Genomic DNA, 24,628 nt, shown 5'->3' with positions numbered 1-24,628 from the left:
AAAACTTATTACATAGGCCGAATATTTAAAATAGAAATATAAATAATAAAACCCCATTTAAAACCAGATTTAAAATTTAAACATTTAAAAATTTAAAAATTCTAGTCCAGTCCTGCGCAGATAAATAGATGTGTGAAGCTCTGGAAGGTTATTGCACTAATTCAGAGTTGGCCCAAGTTGGAAGCCTTCCATCCTTTATAAGGTAGGTAAAATGAGGACCCAGATTGTTGGGGGCAATAAGTTGACTTTGTAAAATATACAAATAGAATGAGACTATTGCCTTATACACTGTAAGCCGCCTGAGTCTTGGAGAAGGCGTATAAATGTAAACAAACAAACAAAAAGATGTGTCTATCATTACCAAAACCTTGAAGCGCACCCGAAGGCCACAGGCAGCCAGTGCAGTCTGCGGAGAGGTGTTATGTGGGAGCCACGAGGGCTCCTCTATCACCCGCAGCTGCATTCTGAACTACCTGGAGTCTCCGGGTGCTCCTCAAGGGAGCCCCATGTGAGAAACATTGCAGTAATCCAGGCGAGATGTCACGAGCATGAGTGACCGTGCATAGGGCATCCCGGTCTAGAAAGGCGCAACTGGCGAACCAGGCGAACCTGGTAAAAGCTCTCCTGGAGGCGGCCGTCAAATGGTCTTTGAAAGACAGCCGTCCATCCAGGAGAATGCCCAAGTTGCGCACCCTCTCCATTGGGGCCAATGACTGCCCCAACAGTCAGCCGGCTGCAGCTGACTGTACCGGGATGCCGGCATCCACAGCCACTCCGTCTTGGAGGATTGAGCTTGAGCCTGTTTCTCCCCATCCAGACCCGTCGGCTTCCAGACACCGGGACAACACCTCGATAGCTTCATTGGGGTGGCCGGTGTGGAAAAGTACAGCTGGGTGTCATCAGCGTACAGCTGGTACCTCACACCGAAGCCACTGATGATCTCACCCAGCGGCTTCATATAGATGTTGAACAAGAGGGGTGAGAGAATCGACCTCTGAGGCACCCCACAAGTGAGGCGTCTCGGGGCCGACCACTGTCCCCCCGTCAACACCATCTGCGACTGATCGGAGAGATAGGAGGAGAACCACCGATAAACGGTGCCTCCCACTCCCAATCCCTCCAACCGGTGCAGCAAGATACCATGGTCGATGGTATCAAAAGCCGCTGAGAGGTCTAATAGGACCAAGGCAGAGGAATAACCCCTATCCCTGGCCCTCCAGAGATCATCCACCAATGCGACCAAAGCCGTCTCAGTGCTGTAACCGGGCCGAAAACCGGACTGGAACGGGTCTAGATAGACGGTTTCCTCCAGGTACTGGGGTAGCTGACATGCCACCACACTCTCTACAACCTTCGCCGCGAAGCGAAGGTTGGAGACCAGACGATAATTACCTAAAACAGCTGGGTCCAGGGAAGGCTTCTTGAGGAGAGGCCTCACCACCGCCTCTTTCAAGGTGGCCGGAAAGACCCCCTCCAACAAAGAAGCATTCGTAATCCCCTGTAGCCCGCCTTGTGTCACCTCCTGTGCGGCCAGCACCAACCAGGAGGGACACGGGTCCAGTAAACATGTGGTGGCGTTCAACCTATCCAGCAACCTGTCCATGTCCTCGGGAGCCACAGGGTCAAACTCATCCCAAATAGTCTCAACAAGATGGCTCTCTGACATCCCGCCTGGATCCACAGATTACGCACAGGGTCTGGGTGTAATTTGGGGTAGTGCCACCCCATCCAAGACCAGAGGTGGTAATTCTCCTTTGGCCAATGAACCCCAACCCCAGAGCCATTTGGTCTTGCCAGGGTTTAGTTTCAACTGGTTGCTCCCCATCCAGCCCTTAACAGCCTCAGGCACTGCGACAGGAGGACACCACGGGCTGAGACATTCAGCTGAGTATCATCTGTATATTGGTGATACCTCAGTCCATGCTGGCAAATGATCTCACCCAGTGGCTCCATATAAATCTTGAACGGGAGTGGTGAGAGTACGGAGCCCTGCAGAGCCCGGCAAAGCAATGGATGAGGGCTGGATCTCTCCCTTCCTATCAGCACTGACTAAGAGCGGCTGCAGAGGAAGGAAGTGAGCCTAGATAGCACAAGGCCTCCCACTGCCTTACACAATGTAAGCCGCCCTGAGTTTTCGGAGAAGGGCGGGATATAAATTCAAATTAAAACAAAACAAAACACTGTCATCCCTTGAAGCCGCCCCAGGAGAATACCATGGCTGATGGTATTGAAAGCCACCAAGAGGTCAATTAGAGCAAGCATGGATGCACTATCCCCATCCCACTCTCTCCAGAGATCATCGAAAAGCGTGACCAATGCCATTTCTGTCCCAAATCCAGGCCTGAATCCTGACTGGTAGGGGTCTAGATAATCCGTTTCATCCCAAAGCCCCTGGAGTTGCCGCGCAACCACATTCTAAACCACCTTCCCCAAAAAGGGAAGACTGGAGACTGATTGGAAATTTTGCAACAGGGTGGAATCCAGCAATGGCTTCTTAAGAGGAGGGTGGACCAGAGCCTCCTTAAAGTGCTGGGGCACTGCCCCCTCCTGTAGGGAAGCATTAATGACCGCCAGCATCCACCCACCTGTCACCTCCCAGGAAGCTTTTACAAGCCAGGAGGGACATGGATCTAAAACACAAGTGCTTGCATGCATGCCCCCTAGGATCCTGTCTACTTCCTCAGGAGCAACAGGGTGAAACTGTTTCCAGATAACAAAGCAAGAACCTGCCTCAGGGGCTTCCACCAGATCAGCAACCACACTGGCATCCAACTGGGAACAAAATTGAGCGATTTTGTCTAACAGAAAATCCAGAAATTCCTCAGCAGGCCCCTTCAGGTGGACCTCAATCTCTCCCTTCCCAGGAGGAGGAGGCTCACCTAAAGAGGGTCCCTGGGCGATTATCTGAAGATGCAATTAGTCTGGAGAACTATAAATAGAGGGAGGTATTCTATAGAAGAGAAGAGAGAGCGAAGGTAAGACAGATGGGTAATCGGAGGATCTTCAATTACCTCCTGAGGTCTCCTGACTTTGATCCTCCCAAGGGATCTTCCTAAAAAATAGTTCCTGAGAGGGATTTGATGGATTCCTCTTTCCCTCAGGATCTCTGACCTCCACAGTGCAGCACTTCCAATAAGAGAAAGGAAGAAAGAAGCAGAATTAATGTACATCACATGACGTAAAGTGGATTCCTATATTCGAAACACAACCTCAAAGCCCCCAATATCCATCAGTGTGGTTGAGTGAGAAAACAATGGAACAATGTCCTACAAGAATTGGTGGGACATCACCACCCATTATGAATGTCAGAGAGGTTTGGGAAGGAGGAGTGAAGCATTCAAATGGATTATCTACTCTCTTTTGAGCTCTCACCTGCAACTCCACCTGCTCCTTCTGCTCTTCCGCCTGGCTCAGGAAGAAGCCTTCCACCAGGGCCACCGCCTGGGAGCTGGTCTCTGCTCCATACTCCCGCACCCAGCTCTCCATCTCTGGGGGCAGGAGAGCCAGGAACTGCTCCAGAACCACCAGATCCAGCATCTGGGCTTTGCTGCACTTTTTTGATCTTAGCCATCGCCTACTAAAGTCATGGAGGCGGCCGCAAAATCTTCGAGGACCTTCAGCCTCTTGATATTGGATGAAATTCCAGGGCTGAACTTCTGAAGGGAGGATGCTTTCCTCCACCAGGATCTTCTGCCCAGCTCTTGTCCAGATCTCCCCACAGCTCTCAGGCTGAGCAGCTGAAGGGCCTTTTCCGGTTTCCTCCTTTCCAAAAGGTTGTGTCTCCATCCTTTCTCTCTCTTGCAGAGCAACTCCAAATGGCTCTGGTGGGACTCCAGGTGCCTTTTCCTTCATAGAACCATTTCTGGTGCTGCAGGACTGATCCCTCTAAGTTATTCTGCTCTTTTTTTTTCGAAGAGAAAATTTTGCTTGCAAAGATTTCAAATGGCTTCAAGTTTCTGTATCTGAGATGGAAAGAAAAATCAACGCCAAAAATTAGAAAGTAGAATTTAGTCACTAAACAACTTTCACCCAACCTGCCCGGAGACCCAAGTAGGTTATCCCAGTGCAGGGCCAAGGTCCTCAAAGCAGGGCTGGGAAGGAGGCAGCTGGAGAGGCTGCCAAGCTTCTCTCCTCCTCCGCAGACAACCCGGGCTGCAGAAGATCAGGCCCTCGGGAAACTGGGTGCGAATCCTGCCTCCTCCTCACCCAGCTTCTCTCCTCTCCTGCTGAGTCTCTGCAAGGCAAACCCTTCTTTTCCCCTACTTGGTCACTTCCCTGGACATGGGGCGAGAACGGCTCTCCGGATCCCCACCGCCTTCCCGGCATTCCCTGCGTCCCCTGCATGGGGAGGGCGGCTGGGGAGCATGGGACCCGGGGAAACAGTAACAGAGTTGGAAGGGACCTTGGAAGTCATCTAGCCCGAGCCCCTACTCACCCAGGAGACCTACACTAGGGATTTCAACCCCCAAACTGCCGACCTTTCTGATCTACAAGCTCAACATCTTAGCCACTGAGCCACCTAACCAGGCTCCCAGACCAGTCGGTCTCTTCCTTATCCACCTCCCTCGGCCTGTGAACAGCCACACACACCCCTCACCAGGGGCACGTCTGGCGCTCTGCCTGCCAGACCCTCCTGCAGCCTCTGCATCTCCTGCGGAACTCCGGGGTTAAGGAGAGCGAGTGTGACGTCCTAGAGCGGCAAGCGTTTGTGACGCAACTCCCGTCGCCGCTTCCTCTGGAAAGGCAGCTGTGACGTTCGTCCTCCAATGGACCAATCGGGAACCGCCTGTCGTTACCTTTTCTTAGCAGCGGGCTCCCCCTGGTGGATTAAGGGCAGAGTGCCAGGATTGTAGAGAGGGCGGGAAAGAGGAGCGCGCCTGAGGGGAAAGGAGAGGGTAGAGATAATGGACACGGGACTAGGGGGGAAAGCCCTTCACAATTCCTCCCTGCCCAGGAAAAGCTTTGTGGTTTTCAGAGGCGGCACATTCTCCATCTTCCTGCCCAGGAACCATCTGTGGAGATGGAGAAAAATATCTCTCTGGAGGATTTGAACTCGCTTCCCTCAAGAACAGCCGCCCTGAAGGCTCAGCCAAGATTGTGGGAGGCCTCAAAAGGGACCAAATCCTGTCAGAAACAGCCGGGCGGTCAGAAGAGAAGGACCAGGAGGCTCTCTGGGAAACACAGCTTGTGTCTTGCAGTTGTTGCAAACTCTGGTCTTAAGTGGAGGAAGATGGGACACAGGCAGCAAAGCCACAATCAAGGAAATGATTTTTATGCATTTGTTTTTTATTTCTTTAATTCAATACATACAGGGGTCCTTCTGAAATCATTCGCTCAGCCTCTCAGCAAAGGGAGGAGATGAAAGGGCAGAGACCCCTCCAGCCTCTTCTGGTGAAAGAAAAGGAAGGTCCTGAAAAAGGAATAGAAAGCTAAACTATGATGAGGAAAACCCATTTTTACATAGGGATTGAGTAGGAAATTCACCTCAAGAAATGTGACTGGGAAGTTTGAGCCCCTTGGAGCATTTAATGCAGGGATATATCATTAGACCATAAATGAAAAAGAAAATGGAAAAGCAAGACAAGAAAAGCTGAAGGCTCCATTGCTATGAAAACATTCGGCCAGATTTGGAGTTGACACCCAGAGTTTAGCTACAGTGAGAAAAACAAAATTTAAAAGGATGGAAAAGTGGTTATAAATCCACTTCAAAAAATGGAGGTAACGTCTGGTTTTTCTTTATTTTTTTCTCCAGTTTGACACTGAACCTTTAATAATCCATATTTGAAAAAAAAGCTTCAACTGAGCAACAGCTGAAATATGCTCCCCAGACCATCCAAAGACTTTTGTGGGTTACTAATTTTTAATCATGCAACGAAGAGAACTTTTTGCAGGTTTAGCAAGTAACTACACGACTGATACTTATTTAATTTTAAGTTACCTTAATGTTATGGCAAACCATAAAAAGACAAGAATATGGCCCTAATGCTTGAAAAATATATTTTCCCCGTGCATTTGTTTCAGCTTCTGTTCATTCTGGCTCTTCTGTGAAAAACAAATTTTTAACCCGGAAGCTTTTTCCACACACTACATTGACATCTGTCATTAGTCCATCTCATCATAATTTATTTATTTATTTATTTATTATTTAGACTTTTATACCGCCCTTCTCCCGAAGGACTCAGGGCGGTGTACAGCCAAATTAAAAATATACAATATACAATATTAAAACAACAAATTAAGATAACATATTATATGATGGCCGAAAAATTTAAAAGTTTAAATGTAAAACCGTCAAATTGACCCCAATAAAACACAGTACCCCAATTTAAAATTATTAAAATTCAAATTTCAGAATTTAAAAATTAAAAGTTAAAAATCAAGCCAGTCCCGCTTGGATGAACAAGTACGTTTTCAATTCGTGGCGAAAGGTCCGAAGGTCAGGTAGTTGACGCAAACCAGGGGGAAGTTCGTTCCAGAGGGTGGGAGCCCCCACAGAGAAGGCCCTTCCCCTGGGGGCCACCAGCCGACATTGCTTGGCGGACGGCACCCTGAGAAGACCCTCTCTGTGTGAGCGTACGGGTCGGTGGGAGGCATAGGGTAACAGCAGGCGGTCCCGTAAGTACCCGGGCCCTAAGCCATGGAGCGCTTTAAAGGTGGTAACCAACACTTTGAAGCACACCCGAAAGACCACAGGTAGCCAGTGCAAACTGCGCAGGAGTGGTGTTACCCGGGAGCAGCGTGTGGCTCCCTCAATCACCCGCGCAGCTGCATTCTGGACTAACTGAAGCCTCCGAGTGCACTTCAGGGGTAGCCCCATGTAGAGAGCATTACAATAATCCAGACGGGAAGTGACTAGAGTGTGAGTGACCGTGCATAAGGCATCCCGGTCAAGAAAGGGGCGCAACTGGCAAACCAGGCGAACCTGGTAAAAAGCTCTCCTGGAGACGGCCGCCAAATGATCTTCAAATGACAGCCGTCCATCCAGGAGAACGCCCAAGTTGCGCACCCTTTCTGATGGAGCTAGTGACTCGCCCCCAACAGTCAGCTGCGGTTGCAGTTGACTGTACCGGGGTGCTGGCATCCACAGCCACTCCGTCTTGGATGGATTGAGCCCGAGTCTGTTTCTCCCCATCCAGACCCGTACAGCTTCCAGGCACCGGGACAGCACTTCAACAGCTTCATTGGGGTGGCCCTGGGTGAAGAAGTACAGCTGAGTGTCATCAGCATACAGTTGGTAACTCACCCCAAAGCCACTGATGACCTCGCCCAACGGCTTCATTGAACAGGAGAGGCGAGAGAATTGACCCCTGAGGCACCCCACAAGTGAGGGGCCTCGCAGTCGATCTCTGCCCCCGTCAATAAGAGGTCTTTGACCTAAAAAGGTTTCGTGTTTCTACATTCATACTGATTGGCTTAGATCTTAATTTGACACAGCGGACACAGGTTGGATTGAGGGGTCCTTGAAGCCCTCAGGTTGGTTGGTGCACTGATAATGTTCCCTAGTTTGGGTAATGAAACGTCTGCAACAAAACAATCAAGTCAGAGAGCACCAAGGACCCTTCATTTTAACGGTGAGCTATTGGCAGATTGGATTATTTTTGCTATCGATATTCCAGAGAATGTTCCCATTTGCATTTCTGTACGTTTCATCAAAGAACTGAAGTAATTTTTTTAAGTAGTTCTTAATTTTATCTTATTTTGGTCCCCATTGCTTTCCAAAGAGCTTCCTTCTTGATTGATCATTTGCAATGTTAGCTTGTAACTTTGAATGGTTACTTAATCAATTATAGTAAACAAGGGACTGCCTGGGTTGGCCAGTAGGCTGCCTAGCTATGAGAACTTAATATGCATCCACATTTCCCTAGCACCGCTTTGCCTTAATAAAACTACTTGTCAGGGTTCTGAGTGATGCTCCCAACCAATTCAAGACTCTGAGGCCTTGGCTTCCTCAAAAATCCGGTTTATTGGGTACATCATATTTTCAGTCAAAGCTGAAAGCAAAATTGAATAATTTAGCCAAGCAAGCAGAGGATGAAGTTCTCAGCACTCCCTCCTGCCATTGTTTGGCTTTGGTTCTCAGCAGCTGTATCATTGTTATGTCAGGCACATTGGAGGAAAACATTCTACATTCCATAAATTCTGTCTCCCCCCCCCTCCCGCCCTTAAGTATGGCAACTAAAAAACAAAGCAAGAAAAATAGGGCTTCAGCTAGTCATTTTGGGGGGACGGAATGGCTCAGTAGCTAAGACGCTGAGCTTGTTGATCGAAAGGTTGGCAGTTCAGCGGTTCAAATCCCTAGTGCCACGTAATGGGGTGAGCTCCTGTTACTTGTCCCAAATTCTGCTATAGTCTAGCAGTTTGAAAGCATGTAAAAAACTCAAGCAGAAAAATAGGAACCACCTTTGGTGGGAAGGTAAGAGCGTTCCGTGAGCCTTTGGCATTTAGTCCTGCCGGCCACATGACCATGGAGACGTCTTTGGACAGCGCTGGCTCTTTGGATTTAAAACAGAGATGAGCACCGCTCCCTAGAGTCAGGAACCACTAGCGCATATGTATGAGGGGAACTTTAGAATCATTTTCAGAGTTGACCCTACTTGCTTTAATGCTCCCTGTGTGGCGGAACCAGTAGTGGGGGGCCTCGGTTCAGATCAGTTCGAAAGAAAGAATTGGCGGGACGCTCCATCCACCAACTCAGACGCCATCAGGAAGTTTCTGTGCATTTGCAGAAGCGTGTGTGAGCGAGGCAAGTGCACATGCGTGGTCGCATTGCAAACCGGAGGTAAAGGTAAGTAGAACCCACCCCTCGGCGGAGCTTTGGAATAGATACAAAGGTATTTCCACAATGTTATTCTGTGTTTTAATAAATGAGTTCAAGCAACACTTTTTTTACACAACTATGGAGTGGAGGACTTTTCTTATGAAATATCCCTGGACTCTCAATTGTATTTATGTCTGATATGCAGCGTAGGTGAGATGAGCTGTATTGAAGGATTGGTTTAGCAAGTGTTTTGTACGATCTAGTTAGTAGTACAATATTACCAGAGACAAAGCTACGCAAGATTAGGTTAACAACTCCTTAGTGCCTTTTTGGCAATGTTGTTACAATGGGCTCTGGCACTTAGATCTTTAGAAATGAGTGCTCCAAGGTCCTTGACAGAGTGAGGTTCATCTATAAGGTCATGTCCGTCTAATTTGTATTTTATGTTTTGATTTTTTTTGCCAATGTGCAAGACAGAGCATTTGTTTCTTGAGATTTTAAATTGTCACTTGTTAAGACCAATTTGCCACACAGTCAAGGTCTTTTTGAAGGGTAGTTGCATTGACTGTGGTGTTGAATAGTTTAACATTATCAGCGAAGAAAACACAATTGCTTTTAATATGATCGCAAGGTCAACCTGGTCCCTACCGCCCACTAGTGGGCGTTCCAGCTTTCATGGTGGGCAGTAGGGGTTTTGTCCGATAAGCACTTTCCTTTTTTTTTTAATTTAATTGACTTTTTTAAAAAAATTCATAGCATTATTTATAAAACATTTTTATAAAATTCCCCATGACAATATAAATTTCTGAAAATATACTATTTATATCACCCGCGCATAAGTTTAGTTCACGTAACGTAAGTGAAACTAAATGGCGCTATAGTGCGACCGCAAACAAAGGAGCCTCATCCCAGAATAACTCGCGCAACTCCCTGGAGGGCTGTTAGAAAATTTTACGACTAACAGAGATGCAAAAGTGGGTGGTAGGTATAAAAAGGTTGACTACCCCGATGTAAAGTATGAAGAGTGTTAGACCTAAAACACTGCCTTGGGGAACACCACTATTAACAGGTACAGGACCTGATAGAATGCTTCCTATTTTGACCACTTGTTGCCTGTTTGACAGTAAGGCAGCTATCCATTTATGTAGGAGTCCAGAAATGCCATAGGATTTTAGTTTTAGAATTAATTTGTCGTGTACCACTGAATCAAGAGCTTTACAGAAGTCTATGTAAACTGCATATATTGCTTTGCCCTGATCGGGAGATGTGGTCCATATGTTTTTGCAATGTAGTAGTTGTAGATTGCAGGATAATTTTTTTCTGAAACCAAATTGTTTGATAGAAAGTAGGTTGTTTGTCTCTAGCAGGAGGGTACTAGATTGGTTAATGATTGATTCCATGACTTCGCAGGTGACGCAACATATAGAGATTGTTCTGTAATTTTCAACTAGGCTAGTCACCCTTTTTGAAGATAGGTGTGACCTTGGCTTGTGACCATTGGTAGGGCAAGGGGCTGGTATTGAAAGATTTTTCAAAAATTATGCTTAGAGGTTCAGCAATTACAGTGGAAAGCTTTTTTAAGAAGTATGCACGTAGTCCATCAGGTCCAATAGATAGAGATGGTTTTAGATTGCAAAATTATAGAAAGCGCGGGTGGATTTTGTGTGTAGGTTTTCTTCTTGCTTGATGTGATAATTGTTACATACAGTCTTTATTTGTTGGCATAGGTTTTTCATTGGTTGATTGTTCTGTTAGGAAATCTCTCCTTATTTCTAGGTTGAATCACTCCTTGATCAATTTCCATCCATTATTCCTTGTCTGGCCTTAAGGTGCCTTGGAAAATAGCTTGACTCCTTCCTCTCTGTGGCAGCCCCTCAAATATTGGAAAACTGCTATCCTGTGTCCCCTGATCCTTCTCTTGACTAGACTAGCCATGCCCAGTTCCTATAACCGTTCTTGTTTTAGTCTTCAGGCCTTTAATCAGCTTAGCTGCTCTTCTTTGCACTTTTTCCAAAATTTCAAAATCTTTTTTGTAATGTGATGACCCAAACTGGATGCAATATTCCAGGTGTGGTCTTACTAAGGCTTTATGAAGCTGTACTAATACTTCATGTGTTTTTGATTTTATGCCTCTGTTTATACAACCAAGGATTGTATTCGCTTTTCTAGCTGCTGCCGCACAAAGGAGATTCATGCTTAAGTGATCATCCATTTGGACTCCAAGGACCCTTCCATAGTTACTATTTTTGAGCTAGGTTTCAGGTAATCTGCTTTTCCTGCGAGGTGTAAAATCTTACTTTTCTCCACATTAAATTTCATTTTGTTGGATGCAACCTTCTCTCGTTTGGATCAGAAAGGCACAATATGCATACAGATAAAAATATAGAGACATGGTGGGTCAGTGGTTAGAATGGAGAATTATAGGCTAATTGCCCACAGCTAAGAGTTTGATGCTGATAGGCTCATGGTTGATTCAGCCTTTCATCCTTCTGAGGTCGGTAAAAGTAGGACCAAGATTGCTGAGGACCATATGCTGACTTTGTAAACTGCTCAGAGAATGCTGTAAAAGCATTGTGGAGTGGTATATAAGTCTAAGTGGAATTGCTATTACTATATATTTTCTTCCGAGCGTGGAACCTTTTATGAGAAGTAAGACTACTATTCCAAGCAAAGCTCTTTCCACATTCCATGCATTTATATGGTTTCTTCCCTATGTGGATCTTTTTATGGGAAATAAGATTATCTCTTCGAGCAAAGGTCTTTCCACACTCCATGCATTTAAATGGCTTTTCCCCTGTGTGGATCCTCTTATGGGAAATAAGATTATCTCTTCGAGCAAAGGTCTTTCCACACTCCATGCATTTATACGGTTTCTCTCCTGTGTGGATCATTTTGTGGATAGTAAGTCTATTACTATAAGCAAAGGTCTTTCTACACTCCACACATTTATACGGCTTCTCCCCTGTGTGGATCATCTTATGACAAATAAGATGACCACTTTGAACAAAGTTCTTTCCACACTCCATGCATTTAAAGGGTTTCTCTCCTGTGTGGATCCTTTTGTGGATAGTGAGTCCACTGCTCAGAGTAAAGGTCTTTCCACACTCCATGCATTTATACGACTTCTCCCCTGTGTGGATCCTCTTATGGCGAAAAAGATTACCTCTTTGAGCAAAGGTCTTTCCACACTCCATGCATTTAAATGGTTTTTCCCCTGTGTGGATCATTTTGTGGAGAGTAAGTCCATTACTATAAGCAAAGGTCTTTCCACACTCCATGCATTTATACGGCTTCTCCCCTGTATGGATCCTCTTATGGCAAATAAGATGACCTCTTTGAGCAAAGGTCTTTCCACACTCCATGCATTTAAATGGTTGTTCCCCTGTGTGGATCCTTTTGTGGATAGTAAGTACACTACTATAAGCAAACGTCTTTCCACACTCGATGCATTTATACAGTTTCTCTCCTGAGTGGATCCTTTTAGGGGAAATAAGATTACTACGTCTTCTGAACCTGTGACCAGACTCTCTGTATTTGTATAGCTTCTCCTCAGTGTGAATACTTTCATGGGAAGTAAGTTGCCTGCTTGTTCTAAAACATGTTCCACATTCCAAACATTGGTAAGGCTTCTTTTCTGTGTCAATCACTTTTTGAGATGTAAGAAAGTTATTTCCAAGAGACGGAATGAATGTCCCATTGTAACTTTGTCCGTTGTGTCTTCTTATAGCATCTTCTCCTTTGTTTTGGCTTAAATAGTGTTCTTTTACTTGTAATTTAGCTTTGATTGGCCTCAAACTTTTCCCGATATATTTTTTCATTATTTTCTCCTGTTGCATCAGAGCATCAGTGGAAGATGAGCTTTCCTGATTCCAATCATTTGACTGGTTTCTATCATGGGTTTCTAATTCCATTCGAATTCCAAACTTTCCTCTTCCATCTTCAGCATAGATCACTTGGAACAGTTCAGAGGAATCTTGATTCTCCTGACCATTATTACCTTCAAAGCAAAAGAGAAATGAAAATGATAACAAGGTTACACTAAAAGATTAAAGCATAGAAAGTCAAGTGAATTTCCTTCTGAATTTTTCCAAAATTCCATTAGGTTTTACAGAATGATTTCAATATTCATGAGTCCTGAAAGCTTTGAAAATATCTAGAAAACATCTCTTTCTTTACAATTATCTAAATATTTGCAAATCTCACTCAAAGTCTGTTTTGAGTCAGGGAATGATAACGGCAAACATCCAAGGAGGAATAAGGAGAAAAGTTAAGATTTATTGGGGTGGGTTAATTTCAGCAGAGACCTGAGAGAACGGAAACAATTTTGAAACAAGCTCTTTCTTCCCCGATGTACCTTGGAGCAGCTGCTCCATGGCGTCTGTCTGGCAGGCAGGATTCCCGCTCGGCTCGTTCCTTGATCCCAGCAATAAGACTTTGGAGCAGACTTCCTTGCTTGAAGCTTCCCATTGGCTTGTAAATGATATTCCAATACATTGAGATTGGAAAGGTTGGGAGGCTTCAAGAATGACTATTTCGCTGCCCCAAAGTACTCATCGGTTGGCAAGGGCATTTTGGCCGGATCTGGTACAGGCTTCCGTTTGCAGAAAACGGAGGCCTAAACTATTTTAGTGTGAGATCACACAAGACGAGAAGTGCAAGATCTCACACTAATGATCTTGCGGGATCTCGCACTGCAGTACTTTAGTCCTGTGTTCCCTACAAACTGAGGACTGCACGAGATCCAGGGCAAAAGTCTTTGAAAACAAAGAGGCCTTCCCTTTGTTTCCAAACCATTTTTCCCTGGAGCTTGTGCAGGCCTTGGTTAGCAGAGAACAGAGGCCTAGAGCAGTGTAGTGTGAGTTTATGTGAGATCACTAGTGCCAGATTTCCCACTATTGATCTTGCGTATCTCTCACTACTTTAGGCCTCTGTATGCACCCAAGCAGGCAAAGGAACCAACAGCTCGCTACATCCTCGTAAAGTACGTCCCAGCAGAGGTGGGGTGGGGATACAGGTAGGGCGATTGTTGTTGCAACGCCTCTGATGTCATTTGTAAGTGTGAATGACGGCTATGGTGCTGTAATATTTGTAATTTCAGGACTGAGTCTTAAGTACTTGGAAGACGGTTAGGTTGTAACTTGGAATGGTTGCTTAGTGAACTGTCGTAACTGAGGGATCACCTGTACCCTAGAATGCTCTGAGGCACACTTCAAGAGGCCTTTGTTCTTGAATTGGAGTGGGACAATCCTCCTCCATGGCCTGAGCGTGAAAGTTCTGTTCTAAAACAATTTGGGGAGGTTTCAGAGGACAAATAACATATGATCTCCAGAGGACACATAAAAGCAAACCCCATTCTTCTCAGCCTCCACAGGTAAGTTCAAATAGAAATGGAAAAATACAGATAAAGAATGGCCCAAAAGCATCTAAGCAAAGAGACATTGACTTTTAACTTCCTTGGGGTACCAGAAGGCCAGATACTTTCCTTTTCCTTTCCGGGAGATGATATCTGATTATAGTTAGTTTTTATTAAAAAATCACTAATCTGTCTTCTTGAACTTTATGATTGGGGACTAAATGACGCTTACCCAGAGAGACTACGTTCCCATGGTTTTCAAGCATGACTTCCAATAGTTTTTATTGGTCAAAAAATTTTATGCAAATACATATCAGGTATGGTAAATTTCATTTTCTTATACATGAAGAATTTTACTCAAATTTTAAACACATACAACAGCCATATGGCAAGCAGGTGATCTGAGTAGCTAAGTTTCAATCTTACATACACAATAAGGAAGGGTCAAGAATAATCAGAATATCATACGAAGAGAATAAGGAAACCAACACAATACCAAATATCTTTCACTTCCTAGTTTTGGATCTCAGAACTCTGGGTTCAGCCTGACCCAACTCCAGGGCAACAGCAGCCGCCTCCCATGGTCTATAACCTCCCTTCTTCAATTCCTGGGTCATCTAAATCCAGGAGGGCTTTGTGTTCCTCCACAGGCCGCAGCCTCCATTGTACTAATTTTTTCGTAATGCCCTCCCGGAAAATCATCAATCCCTCTGGCATCAGCCATCTGAAGCCCACTCCTTCTGGTACAATTTGCTTGATAAGTAATATTTCTTTCTCATTTCACGTACCTGTCTGGGAATCTGCCTCAGAATGGCTATCTCCTGCCCCTATAAGTCAGTGCCCCACTCCTATGTTTTCTAAGAATTTCATCTCTCGTCTCTCTTTTCACAAATTTGACATGAACCTCTCTAGGAACTGCATGCGTGCGTGCATGTGAATTAACTCTATAAACTCGATCCACATCCCAATTCATAAAATCAACACCTCTCCCAAGAAATTCTCCCAACAGTTTAGTCACAACATCTCTCAAGTCTTCTTGGTCCACTTCTTCCAAATTTTGAAAACAAGCTCTTTCTTCCCGATGTACCTTGGAGCAGCTGCTCCATGGCGTCTGTCTGGCAGGCAGGATTCCTCGCTCGTTCCTTGATCAATAAGACTTTGGAGCAGACTTCCTTGCTTGAAGCTTCCCATTGGCTTGTAAATGATATTCCAATACATTGAGATTGGAAAGGTTGGGAGGCTTCAAGAATGACTATTTCGCTGCCCCAAAGTACTCATCGGTTGGCAAGGGCATTTTGGCCGGATCTGGTACAGGCTTCCGTTTGCAGAAAACGGAGGCCTAAACTATTTTAGTGTGAGATCACACAAGACGAGAAGTGCAAGATCTCACAGTAATGATCTTGCGGGATCTCGCACTGCAGTACTTTAGTCCTGTGTTCCCTACAAACTGAGGACTGCATGAGATCCAGGGCAAAAGTCTTTGAAAACAAAGAGGCCTTCCCTTTGTTTCCAAACCATTTTTCCCTGGAGCTTGTGCAGGCTTTGGTTAGCAGAGAACAGAGGCCTGAAGCAGTGTAGTGAGAGTTCATGTGAGATCACTAGTACCATATTCCCCACTATTGATTTTGTGTATCTCTCACTACTTTAGGTGTCTGTAGGCACCCAAGCAGTCAAAGGAACCGACAGTTCGCTCCAACCTCGTAAAGTAAGTCCCAGGAGGGTGAGGGTGGGGGTACAAGTAGGGTGATTGTTGTTGCAATGCCTCTGCTGTCATTTGTAAGACGGCTATGGTGCTGTAACATTTGTAATTTCAGGACTGAGTCTTAAGTACTTGGGAGACAGGTCGTAACTTGGAATGGGCACTTAATGAACTGTCGTAACTGAGGAATCACCTGTACCCTAGGATGCCCTGAGGCACACTTCAAGAGGCCTTTGTTCTTGGATTGGGAGAATCCTCCTCCATGGCCTGAGCATGAAAGTTCTGTTCTCACACAATTTGGGGAGGTTTCAGAGGACAAATAACATATGATCTCCAGAGGATACATAAAAGCACACTCCATTCTTCTCAGCCTCCACAGATAAGTTCAAATAGAAATGGAAAAATACAGATAAAGAATGGCCCAAAAGCATCTAAGCAAAGACACATTGACTCTTAACTTCCTTGGGGTACCAGAAGGCCAGATACTTTCCTTTTCCTTTCCGGGAGATGATATCTGATTATAGTTAGTTTTTATTAAGAAATCTCTAATCTGTCCTCTTGAACTCTCTGATTGGCTATCTCCTGCCCCTATAAGTCAGTGCCCCACTCCTATGTTTTCTAAGAATTTCATCTCTCGTCTCTCTTTTCACAAATTTGACATGAACCTCTCTAGGAACTGCATGCGTGCGTGCATGTGAATTAACTCTATAAACTCGATCCACATCCCAATTCATAAAATCAACACCTCTCCCAAGAAATTCTCCCAACAGTTTAGTCACAACATCTCTCAAGTCTTCTTGGTCCACTTCTTCCAAATTTTGAAACCTAAGGAAATAAGACATTTTATCCATCTGTAGTCCAAGCACAGCATCTCTTCTGTGCCCATCTCACCCTCCAGACCTTCCACTTTCTGCTTATCCTTTTGGATAGTCACAATTTCTGCTCTTATTTCATCCAGTTTTGTCCATATTAGATAACTTTTCCAGAATTCTCCATTTCTCCAGCAGTTGGTCTCTGACCTTTGCCATAAAAAAATTTTCAAGTCCTCAGAACAGTATCCTTATAATTTCCTCCGGATCCACCAGGGGCACTCACAGGAGCAACGAGTCCAGAGTACAGTTAGTCAACCAGGAAGTCAAGGGAAGTGATGTCATCAAGATTCTCATAGTGAAGGCGGAAGCTGGACGCCACCATTGTTCCTCAGAGGAGGGGCCTCAAACCCTCCCTCCTAAATTTCTCCATCACCTCTTCTCCAGAGCTCCACAAAACCGGTAATCTTGTTATTTGAGAAAACCCCCACTCCGGAGTACTCCACTCACGTTGCCGATATCCTCCTTCTTCATTCCTCAATTCTTCTCACCTCCCTGTTCACCACCAGGCTGCTGCAATTATAAATCCAAAGCCTTAATGGGCGCGCCTGTGGCCTCCAACCCCGCGAGCCTAGGACGCGCCAGCATCGGGTCCCGGACACTCAGCATGACTTCCAAATGCAGCGCTTTTTGGTCAGGATCCAGCTGAGACCATTCCTCCTCAGAGAAATACACAGCTACCTCCTTGAAGGACACCAGACACTCCTGAACACAGAAAAAAGAACAGAACAGGAGGATTTGCAAGATCTCTTCATCTTCATCAGTGATTTAGACAAGAGGATAGAAGGGGAACTCATCAAATTTGCAGACAAGACCAAATTTACAGGAATACCAACACTCCAGAAGATAAGCTTGAGATATATAAGGATCAACAGATTGGGCTCCATATAACAAAATGAAAAACACCCATGAAAAATGTAAGGTTCTACATTTAGGAAAGAAAAACCAAATGCATGGGCATAGAATAGGTGATACCTGGCTCAACAATAGAAAAAGGGATCTTGGGCTAGTAGACAACCACTTAAACATGAGCCAGCAGTTGCCAAAACACCCCCAACCCAATCATAGGCTGTATTAAGAGGGGGATAGAATCAAGATCATATCATGTTTAAACCCATGTTTTTACAAGATCTGGTCCGCTGCTTTCCTGTTCCCAGTGGTCAGATTCCTCAGGGCCACGACCTTGCTGTTATGCAATGCCAGGTCCGTCGTTAATAAGGCCCCTCATTTCAGATCTGGTTCAAGATGCGGACCTGATGGGCATTACGGAGACCTGGTTGGGCGAATGTCCCTCGTTGAAATGTGTCCACGGGTTTCCGTGCATTTCATCAGCCGAGGTTCAAGGCAATTTTCTATTATTAATAGAGTTTGGGCGAGGGAGGTCTCTGTCCTGCAGATGGTGAGTCTCTCTTTGTGCGGTGGGGCCGAGGTACAGGTGGGCTTACTGATCACATAAATGGCTCCTGCCGCGTGACAGCCCTGCCTGAGCTGCTCAATGTGATAGAGTCAGTTGATATGACTTATGGTCATGGGGGATTTCAATCTGCCGTCGGTAGGCGAGACATCGTCGACAGCTCGGCAGTTCATGGCCTCCATGGCAGCCTTGGACCTGACCCAGTTAGTGAATGGGCCCACACACACTGGGGGACACACGCTGGACTTGATTTTCGTCTCGAGACAGTGGCTGAATGACCTGGATGTGGGGGATTTAGACATCACTCCCCTGCCATGGACAGATCATTCTCTCCTTCGCCTGGACTTTCAAACCACAAACCCTCACCGCAGGGAGACGGAGCCAGTTCGGTGGTTCCGTCCCAGGCGCCTGATGGACCCGAGTAGGTTCCTGACGGAGCTTGGGCCGATTCCTGAGGATCTGGCCCACGAATCGGCCGAAGAACTCGTTGCCACCTGGGAAAGGGCGGCGGCGGGGGCTCTGGACCGCGTCATGCCTATGCGGCCTCTGACCCGGCACTGCTCTCAACCGGCCCCTTGGTTTACTGAGGAGCTGAGAGAGATGAAGCGCTGGAAAAGACGCCTAGAGAGCGCTTGGAGAGCCAGCCGTTCCAAATCTGACCGAACACTAGTGCTCGGTCACATATTCAGGCCTATCTAGTGGCAATAGGGACAGCAAAGCAAGAATACTTTTCGCCCTTATAGCATCGGCAGATAACCGCCCAGTCACCTTGTTTAGGGTGACCCGCTCCCTTCTGTTTCAGGGGGCTCAGGAGGACCCCTTACAGGGACGTGCTGAGGAATTTGGAAGTTATCTGCACGATAAAATCGCTCAGATCTGGGACGGGCTGGACGCCGATTGGGTGGATCCAGGTGGGATGACGCAGGCACGTCTTGAAAACATTGTTTGGGCTGAGTTCGACTCTGTGACTCCCGATGACATGGACAGGATACTGGGGAGGTTGAATGCCACCACATGTTTATTGGACCCGTGTCCCTCCTGGCTGGTACTGGCCACCCAGGAGGTTACGAATGGCTCAGGGAATTACCAGTGCTCTTTGGCGGAGTCTTTCCGCCTTGAAAAAGTGGTGACCCTCCTTGAAGCTTCCTGGACCCGCTATTTTGGCTAATTATCGTCCGTCTCCAACCTCCGCTTTTGGCGAAGGTTGTTGAGAATGTGGCATGTTTCCTGGTACCTGGAGGAAACTGTTTATCTAGAAGTCTGCTTCAGGCCTGGGTACAGCACAGAGGCGGCTTTGCGTTGGTTGATGATCTCTGGAGGCAGACAGACTGTTCCTCTGTTCTTGTCCTGTTAGATTTGTCAGCGTTTGATACCATCGACCATGGTATCTTACCGCAGTTGGGGTTTGGGGTGAGGCAGCATTTTCGGTGGTTCTCCTACCTCTCCGACCCGTTCAATGTTGACAGGGGGCAGAGATCCACTGGCAACTCACTTGTGGGGTGCCGCAGGGGTCGATTCTCTCACCTCTCCTGTTCAACATCTATATGAAGCCACTGGGGGAGATCATTCGTGGTTTCGGGGTGAGTTGTCAGCTGTACGCTGACGATACTCAGCTGTACATTTCCACCCCGAACCACCCCAACGAAGCCGTCGATGTGATGACTCGGTGTCTTGAGGCCGTTCAGGTCTGGATGGGGACGAACAGACTCCAACTCAACCCATCCAAGACGGAGTGGCTGTGGATACCAGCGTCCTGACACAGCCAGCTTACCCCATTGCTGACTGTGGGGGGCGAATCGTTAGCCCCCAGGGAATCGGTGCGCAATTTAGGCGTTCTCATGGACGCACGGCTGTCTTTAGAAGACCATCTGACGGCCGTCGCCAGGGGAGCTTTTTATCAGGTCCTCCTGATTCACCAATTACGCCCTTCCCTGGATCGGGACTCGTTATGCACAGTCACTCATGCCCTCGTCACTTCCCGTCTGGATTACTGCAATGCTGTCTACATGGGGCTCCCCTTGAAAAGCACCCGGAGGCTCCAACTGGTACAGAATGCGGCCACGCGGGGGATTGAGGGAGCACCTCTTAGCTCCCATGTAACACCTCTCCTGCACAGGCTGCACTGGTTGCTGGTGGTCTTCCGGGTGCGCTTCAAGGTGTTGGTCATCACCTTTAAAGCGTTCCATGGCATGGGACCGGGATATTTACGGGACCGCCTGCTGCCGCCAGTTACCTCCCATCGTCCGGTGCGTCCAGTGTGCTCTCACAGGGAGGGCCTCCTCAGGGTGCCGTCGGCCAACCAATGTCGGCTGGTGGCCCCCAGGGGAAGAGTATTCTCTGTGGGGGCTGCGGCCCTGTGGAAGGAGTTGCTGGTGGGACTCCGATTTCTCCCTGATCTTCGGACCTTTAAGCGCGAGCTCAAGACCTTCTTTTTTCACCAAGCGGGGTTGGCCTGATTGATTTTAATATTGTGGGTTTTTAATGGGCTTTTAACAGGGGTTTTTATCTTTTTGTAATTTTCTTATTTAATATTTTTAATCATACAGCGTTTAAAGTAGATTTTTAAACTTGGTATTGTATTTAAAAAAAATTTGGATTATTGTTGTTTTCTCTGCTGTACACCGCCCTGAGTCTTCGGGGAAGGGCGGTATAAAAATATGAAAAAATAAATAAATAAATAAATAAGATCACATGAAGTGTTAATACCACTTCATAATGCCTTGGTAAGAACACACTTGGAATATTGCATCCAGTTTTGGTCACACTATAAAAAAGATGTTGAGACTCTAGAAAAAGAGTGCAGAGAAGAGCAACAAGAATTATTAGTGGACTGCGGGCTAAAACATAGAAGAAGGAGAAGGAGAAGAAGAAGAGGAGGAGAAGGAGGAGAGTTGGAAGGGACCTTGGAGGTCTTCTAGTCCAACCCCCTGCCCAGGCAGGAAACCCTACACCATTTCAGACAAATGGTTATCTAACAGTTTTTAAAAAAACTGGAGCATTCACAACTTTTGCAGGCAAGTTGTTCCACTGATTAATTGTTCTGTCAGGAAATGTCTCCTTAGTTCTAAGTTGCTTCTCTCCTTGATTAGTTTCCACCCATTGCTTCTTGTTCTACCTTCAGGTGCTTTGGAGAATAGTTTGACTCCCTCTTCTTTGTGGGAACCCCTGAGATATTGGAACACTGCTATCATGTCTCCCCTAGTCCTTCTTTTCATTAAACTAGACATACCGAGTTCCTGCAACTGTTCTTCATATGTTTTAGCCTCCAGTCCTCTAATCATCTTTGTCGCTCTTCTCTGCACTCTTTCTAAAGTCTCAACATCTTTTTTACATTGTGGCGACCCAAACCGAATGCAAGTGTGGCCTTACCAAGGCATTATAAAGTGGTATTAACACTTCACGTGATCTTGATTCTACCCCTCTGTTTATGCAGCCCAGAACTGTGTTGGCTTTTTTAGCAGCTGCTGCACACTGCTGGCTCATATCTAAATGGTTGTCCACTAGGACTCCAAGATCCCTCTCACAGTTACTACTAGTGAGCAAGGTACCACATATAAAGAACAGTTGCAGGAATTGGGTATGTCTAGTTTAATGAAAAGAAGGACTAGGGAGACACGATAGCAGTGTTCCAATATCTAAGGGGCTGCCACCTGAAGGCGGGACAAGAAGCAATGGATGGAAACTAATCAGGGAGAGAACCAACCTACAACTAAAGAGAAATTTTCTGTGAGTGGGAACAATTAATCAATGGAATGACTTGTCTCCAGAAGTTGTAGTTGCTCCAACACGGGAGATGTTTAAGAAGAAATTGAACAGCCATATATCTGAAATGTTATAGGGCTTCCTGTCTGAGCAGGGGGTTGGACTAGAAGACCTCCAAGGTCCCTACTAATTCTGTTATTCTTTTCCATTGTTTCCAAATTTTGAAACCAAAAATATGCACCAAGTTAAATGCTGTGAATCACACATGTCCTAATTTTATGTGATAAAACTGACAATTCTGAAAATTTCTTTGATTGAATAAGTATTTGGGGAAAGTTTTATCAAGTTCATTTATTTTGCAAAAAATTCAGTGCCTTTCAGCAAAGTAATCCCAAATCTGGATCAACTAATCTATCGCTCTGTCTATCATTGATTGATCTAGTAGTCTCAGACATTGGCTAAATGGAAGAAAACAAAGAAGAGAAAACTCCCTGTGAAAATCTCAGCCTTTGCAAAGCAGGAATATTTGATCTCTTAATTGAGGCGCAAATCAGAGGATTGGAAATTATTCTGTAGCCCAAAGTACCGTGTTTATATGCTCAACACGGCCCTCCTTTAAGATTTTAATAGTGTGCTTTATTTTTTGATATGATTTGCTTATTTTTGAACTACAGGTAATAAAGCTTTTCAAAAATGGTAATGTGGCCATGGGAGTATTTAGTTATTTTTAATTAGTTTTGCACAATTCCTAATCAAAGAACTACACCAAAAAATGGGGTCTCTAGCAGTTGCTGCCACTGTGATACGTTTATTCTTGAAGGACTTTTTTAAAAATTGCTTCTTGTAAACTCAAATTTGGAGAAGTACCTAGCAGAACAAGAGAAGAGGAAGCTATTCTGACTGACAGCAACTTGAATCTGCTATTCTGCTGTCCATGTTGCGGAAGGAGACAAAAGTAATCCAGGCCAAACAAGGGGGGGAAATAGAAGGAAAGAGCCCTCTGCACACCCGCTTCACTTCCTGAAGGGAGAATAAAAATTTATTTTTTTCCCCTTTCTTACTTGATTTCGAGGTTCAATCGCTGTTTGATCTCTGCCAGAAAAACCAGAAAACTTCATGCTTTTTTTCTCTGTAAAGAATAAATAATTTCAAAATACATAATTAGTAAAATAGGAGGATGTATTCAATAAGGAAGAGAGAGTGAAGGTAAGACAGATGGGTAATCTGAGGATCTTTGATTACCTCCCGAGGTGTCCTGACTTTGATCTTCCCAAGGGATCCTCCTGAAAAATAGCTCCTGAGGGGAATTTGAAGGGTTCTTCTTTCCCTCAGGATCTCTGATCTCAACAGTGCAGCCCTTCCAATAGGAGGAAGAAAAAAAAAGAATTAATGTACATCACATGACATAAATTGGATTCTTATATTTGGAACATGACATCAAAGCCCCCAATATACATCTGTGTGATTGAGTGAGAAAACAATGGAACTATATTCTACAAGAATTGATGGGACATTGCCACATATTATGAATGTCAGAGAAGTTTGGGAAGGAGGGGAGAAGTATTCAAACACATTCTTTATTTCCTTTTGAGCTCCCTAAAGTGTCTCACCTGCAACTCAACCTGCTCCTTCTGCTCCTCCGCCTGGCTCAGGAGGAAACCTTCCGCCAGGGCCACCGCCTGGGAGCTGGTCTCTGCTCCACATTCCCTCACCCAGCCCTCCATCTCTGGGGGCAGAAGGAACAGGAGCTGCTCCAGAACCACCAGGTCCAGCATCTGGGCTTTGGTGTGCTTTTCTGGTCTCAGCCATCGCCTGCAAAAGTCATGGAGTCGGCTGCAAAGTCCTCGGGAACCCTCAGCCTCCCGGTATTGGATGAAATTCCAGGGCTGAACTTCTGAAGGGGGGATGGTTTCCTCCTCCAGGATCTTCTGCCCAGTCCTTGTCCAGAGCTTCCCAGGCTGAGCAGCTGAGGGGCCTTTTCCGGCTCCCTCCTTTCCCAAAGGTTGTGTCTCCATCCTTTCTTTCTCCTGCAGAGCAACTCCAAATGACTCAAAGGACTCTTCCTCGGACACAGGTAAAGGAAGGGTGGCCGGATCCACCCACCCGCTCCTTCCTGGGATCCCCGCTTCTTCTGCTGCTGCTGCTTTGGAGGTCCGCTTCTTCCTGCATGGAGAGGGCGGCTGGGGAGCATGGGACCAGGAAGAGCCCCCCCACCCTCACCCGAAGAACGTCTGGATCTCCCCAGCCAAACTCTGCCGCAGCCTCGTCGCCTCCTGCGGAGCCCCAGGAGTTAAGGAGAGCGAGTGTGGGGTCCTAGAGCAGCAAGCGTTTGTGACGTCAGTCCCGTTGCCGCCTCCTCTGGAAAGGCAGCTGTGACATTCGTCTTCCAGTGGACCAATCGGGAATCGCCTGACGTTGCCTTCTCTTAGCAGCGGGCGCCATCTGGTGGATTAGGGGCAGAGTGCCAGGATGGTAGAAAGGGCGGGAAACAGAGGCGCGCCTGAGGGGAAGGGAGAGGGCAGAGATAATGGACACGGGACTGTGGAGGAAAGCCCCTCACAATTCCTCCCTGCCCAGGAAAAGCTTTGTGGTTTTCAGAGGCGGCATATTCTCCATCTTCCTCTCTTTGGTGTCCAGGAATCGTCTGTGGAGATGGAGAAAAATATCTCTGGAGGATTTGAACTCGCTTCCCTCAAAATCCACTTTAAAAACATCTGATTTTTCTTTCTTTTTCTCTCCAGTTTGACACTGAACCTTTAATAATCCATATTTGAAAAAAGAGCTTCAACTGAGCAACAGCTGAAATATGCCCCCCCAGGCCATCCAAAGACTT

At 46.0% G+C, this 24,628-nt stretch overlaps 2 protein-coding genes and 1 pseudogene across 2 annotated transcripts in view; all 3 read right to left on the bottom strand.

The window, feature by feature from the left end:
* LOC131193708 (zinc finger protein 729-like) overlaps positions 1-4,747 on the bottom strand; it is a 37,772-nt gene extending 33,025 nt beyond the window's left edge. The window contains 3 exon segments of the mRNA XM_058174186.1: positions 3,012-3,126; positions 3,373-3,962; positions 4,598-4,747. Of these exon segments, the coding sequence (XP_058030169.1) occupies positions 3,012-3,126; positions 3,373-3,852 (595 nt within the window). The 5' untranslated portion in view covers positions 3,853-3,962; positions 4,598-4,747.
* The window catches only part of LOC131192752 (zinc finger protein with KRAB and SCAN domains 7-like), a 94,361-nt pseudogene that overhangs the window by 41,049 nt on the left and 28,684 nt on the right, over positions 1-24,628 (bottom strand).
* LOC131192845 (zinc finger protein 493-like) overlaps positions 8,844-24,628 on the bottom strand; it is a 44,508-nt gene continuing 28,723 nt past the window's right edge. The window contains exons 7-8 of the mRNA XM_058172396.1: positions 14,900-14,903; positions 8,844-12,224 (exon numbers count right to left, since the gene is read on the bottom strand). Coding sequence (XP_058028379.1) covers positions 11,350-12,224; positions 14,900-14,903 — 879 coding nt within the window. The 3' untranslated portion in view covers positions 8,844-11,349. The remainder of the gene's footprint in view (positions 12,225-14,899; positions 14,904-24,628) is intronic.

Source organism: Ahaetulla prasina, chromosome 2, assembly GCF_028640845.1.
Source record: "Ahaetulla prasina isolate Xishuangbanna chromosome 2, ASM2864084v1, whole genome shotgun sequence".
Taxonomy (NCBI): domain Eukaryota; kingdom Metazoa; phylum Chordata; class Lepidosauria; order Squamata; family Colubridae; genus Ahaetulla; species Ahaetulla prasina.
Note: the sequence above shows the minus strand (reverse complement) of the source record. Positions and strands in the feature narration are given on the sequence as shown.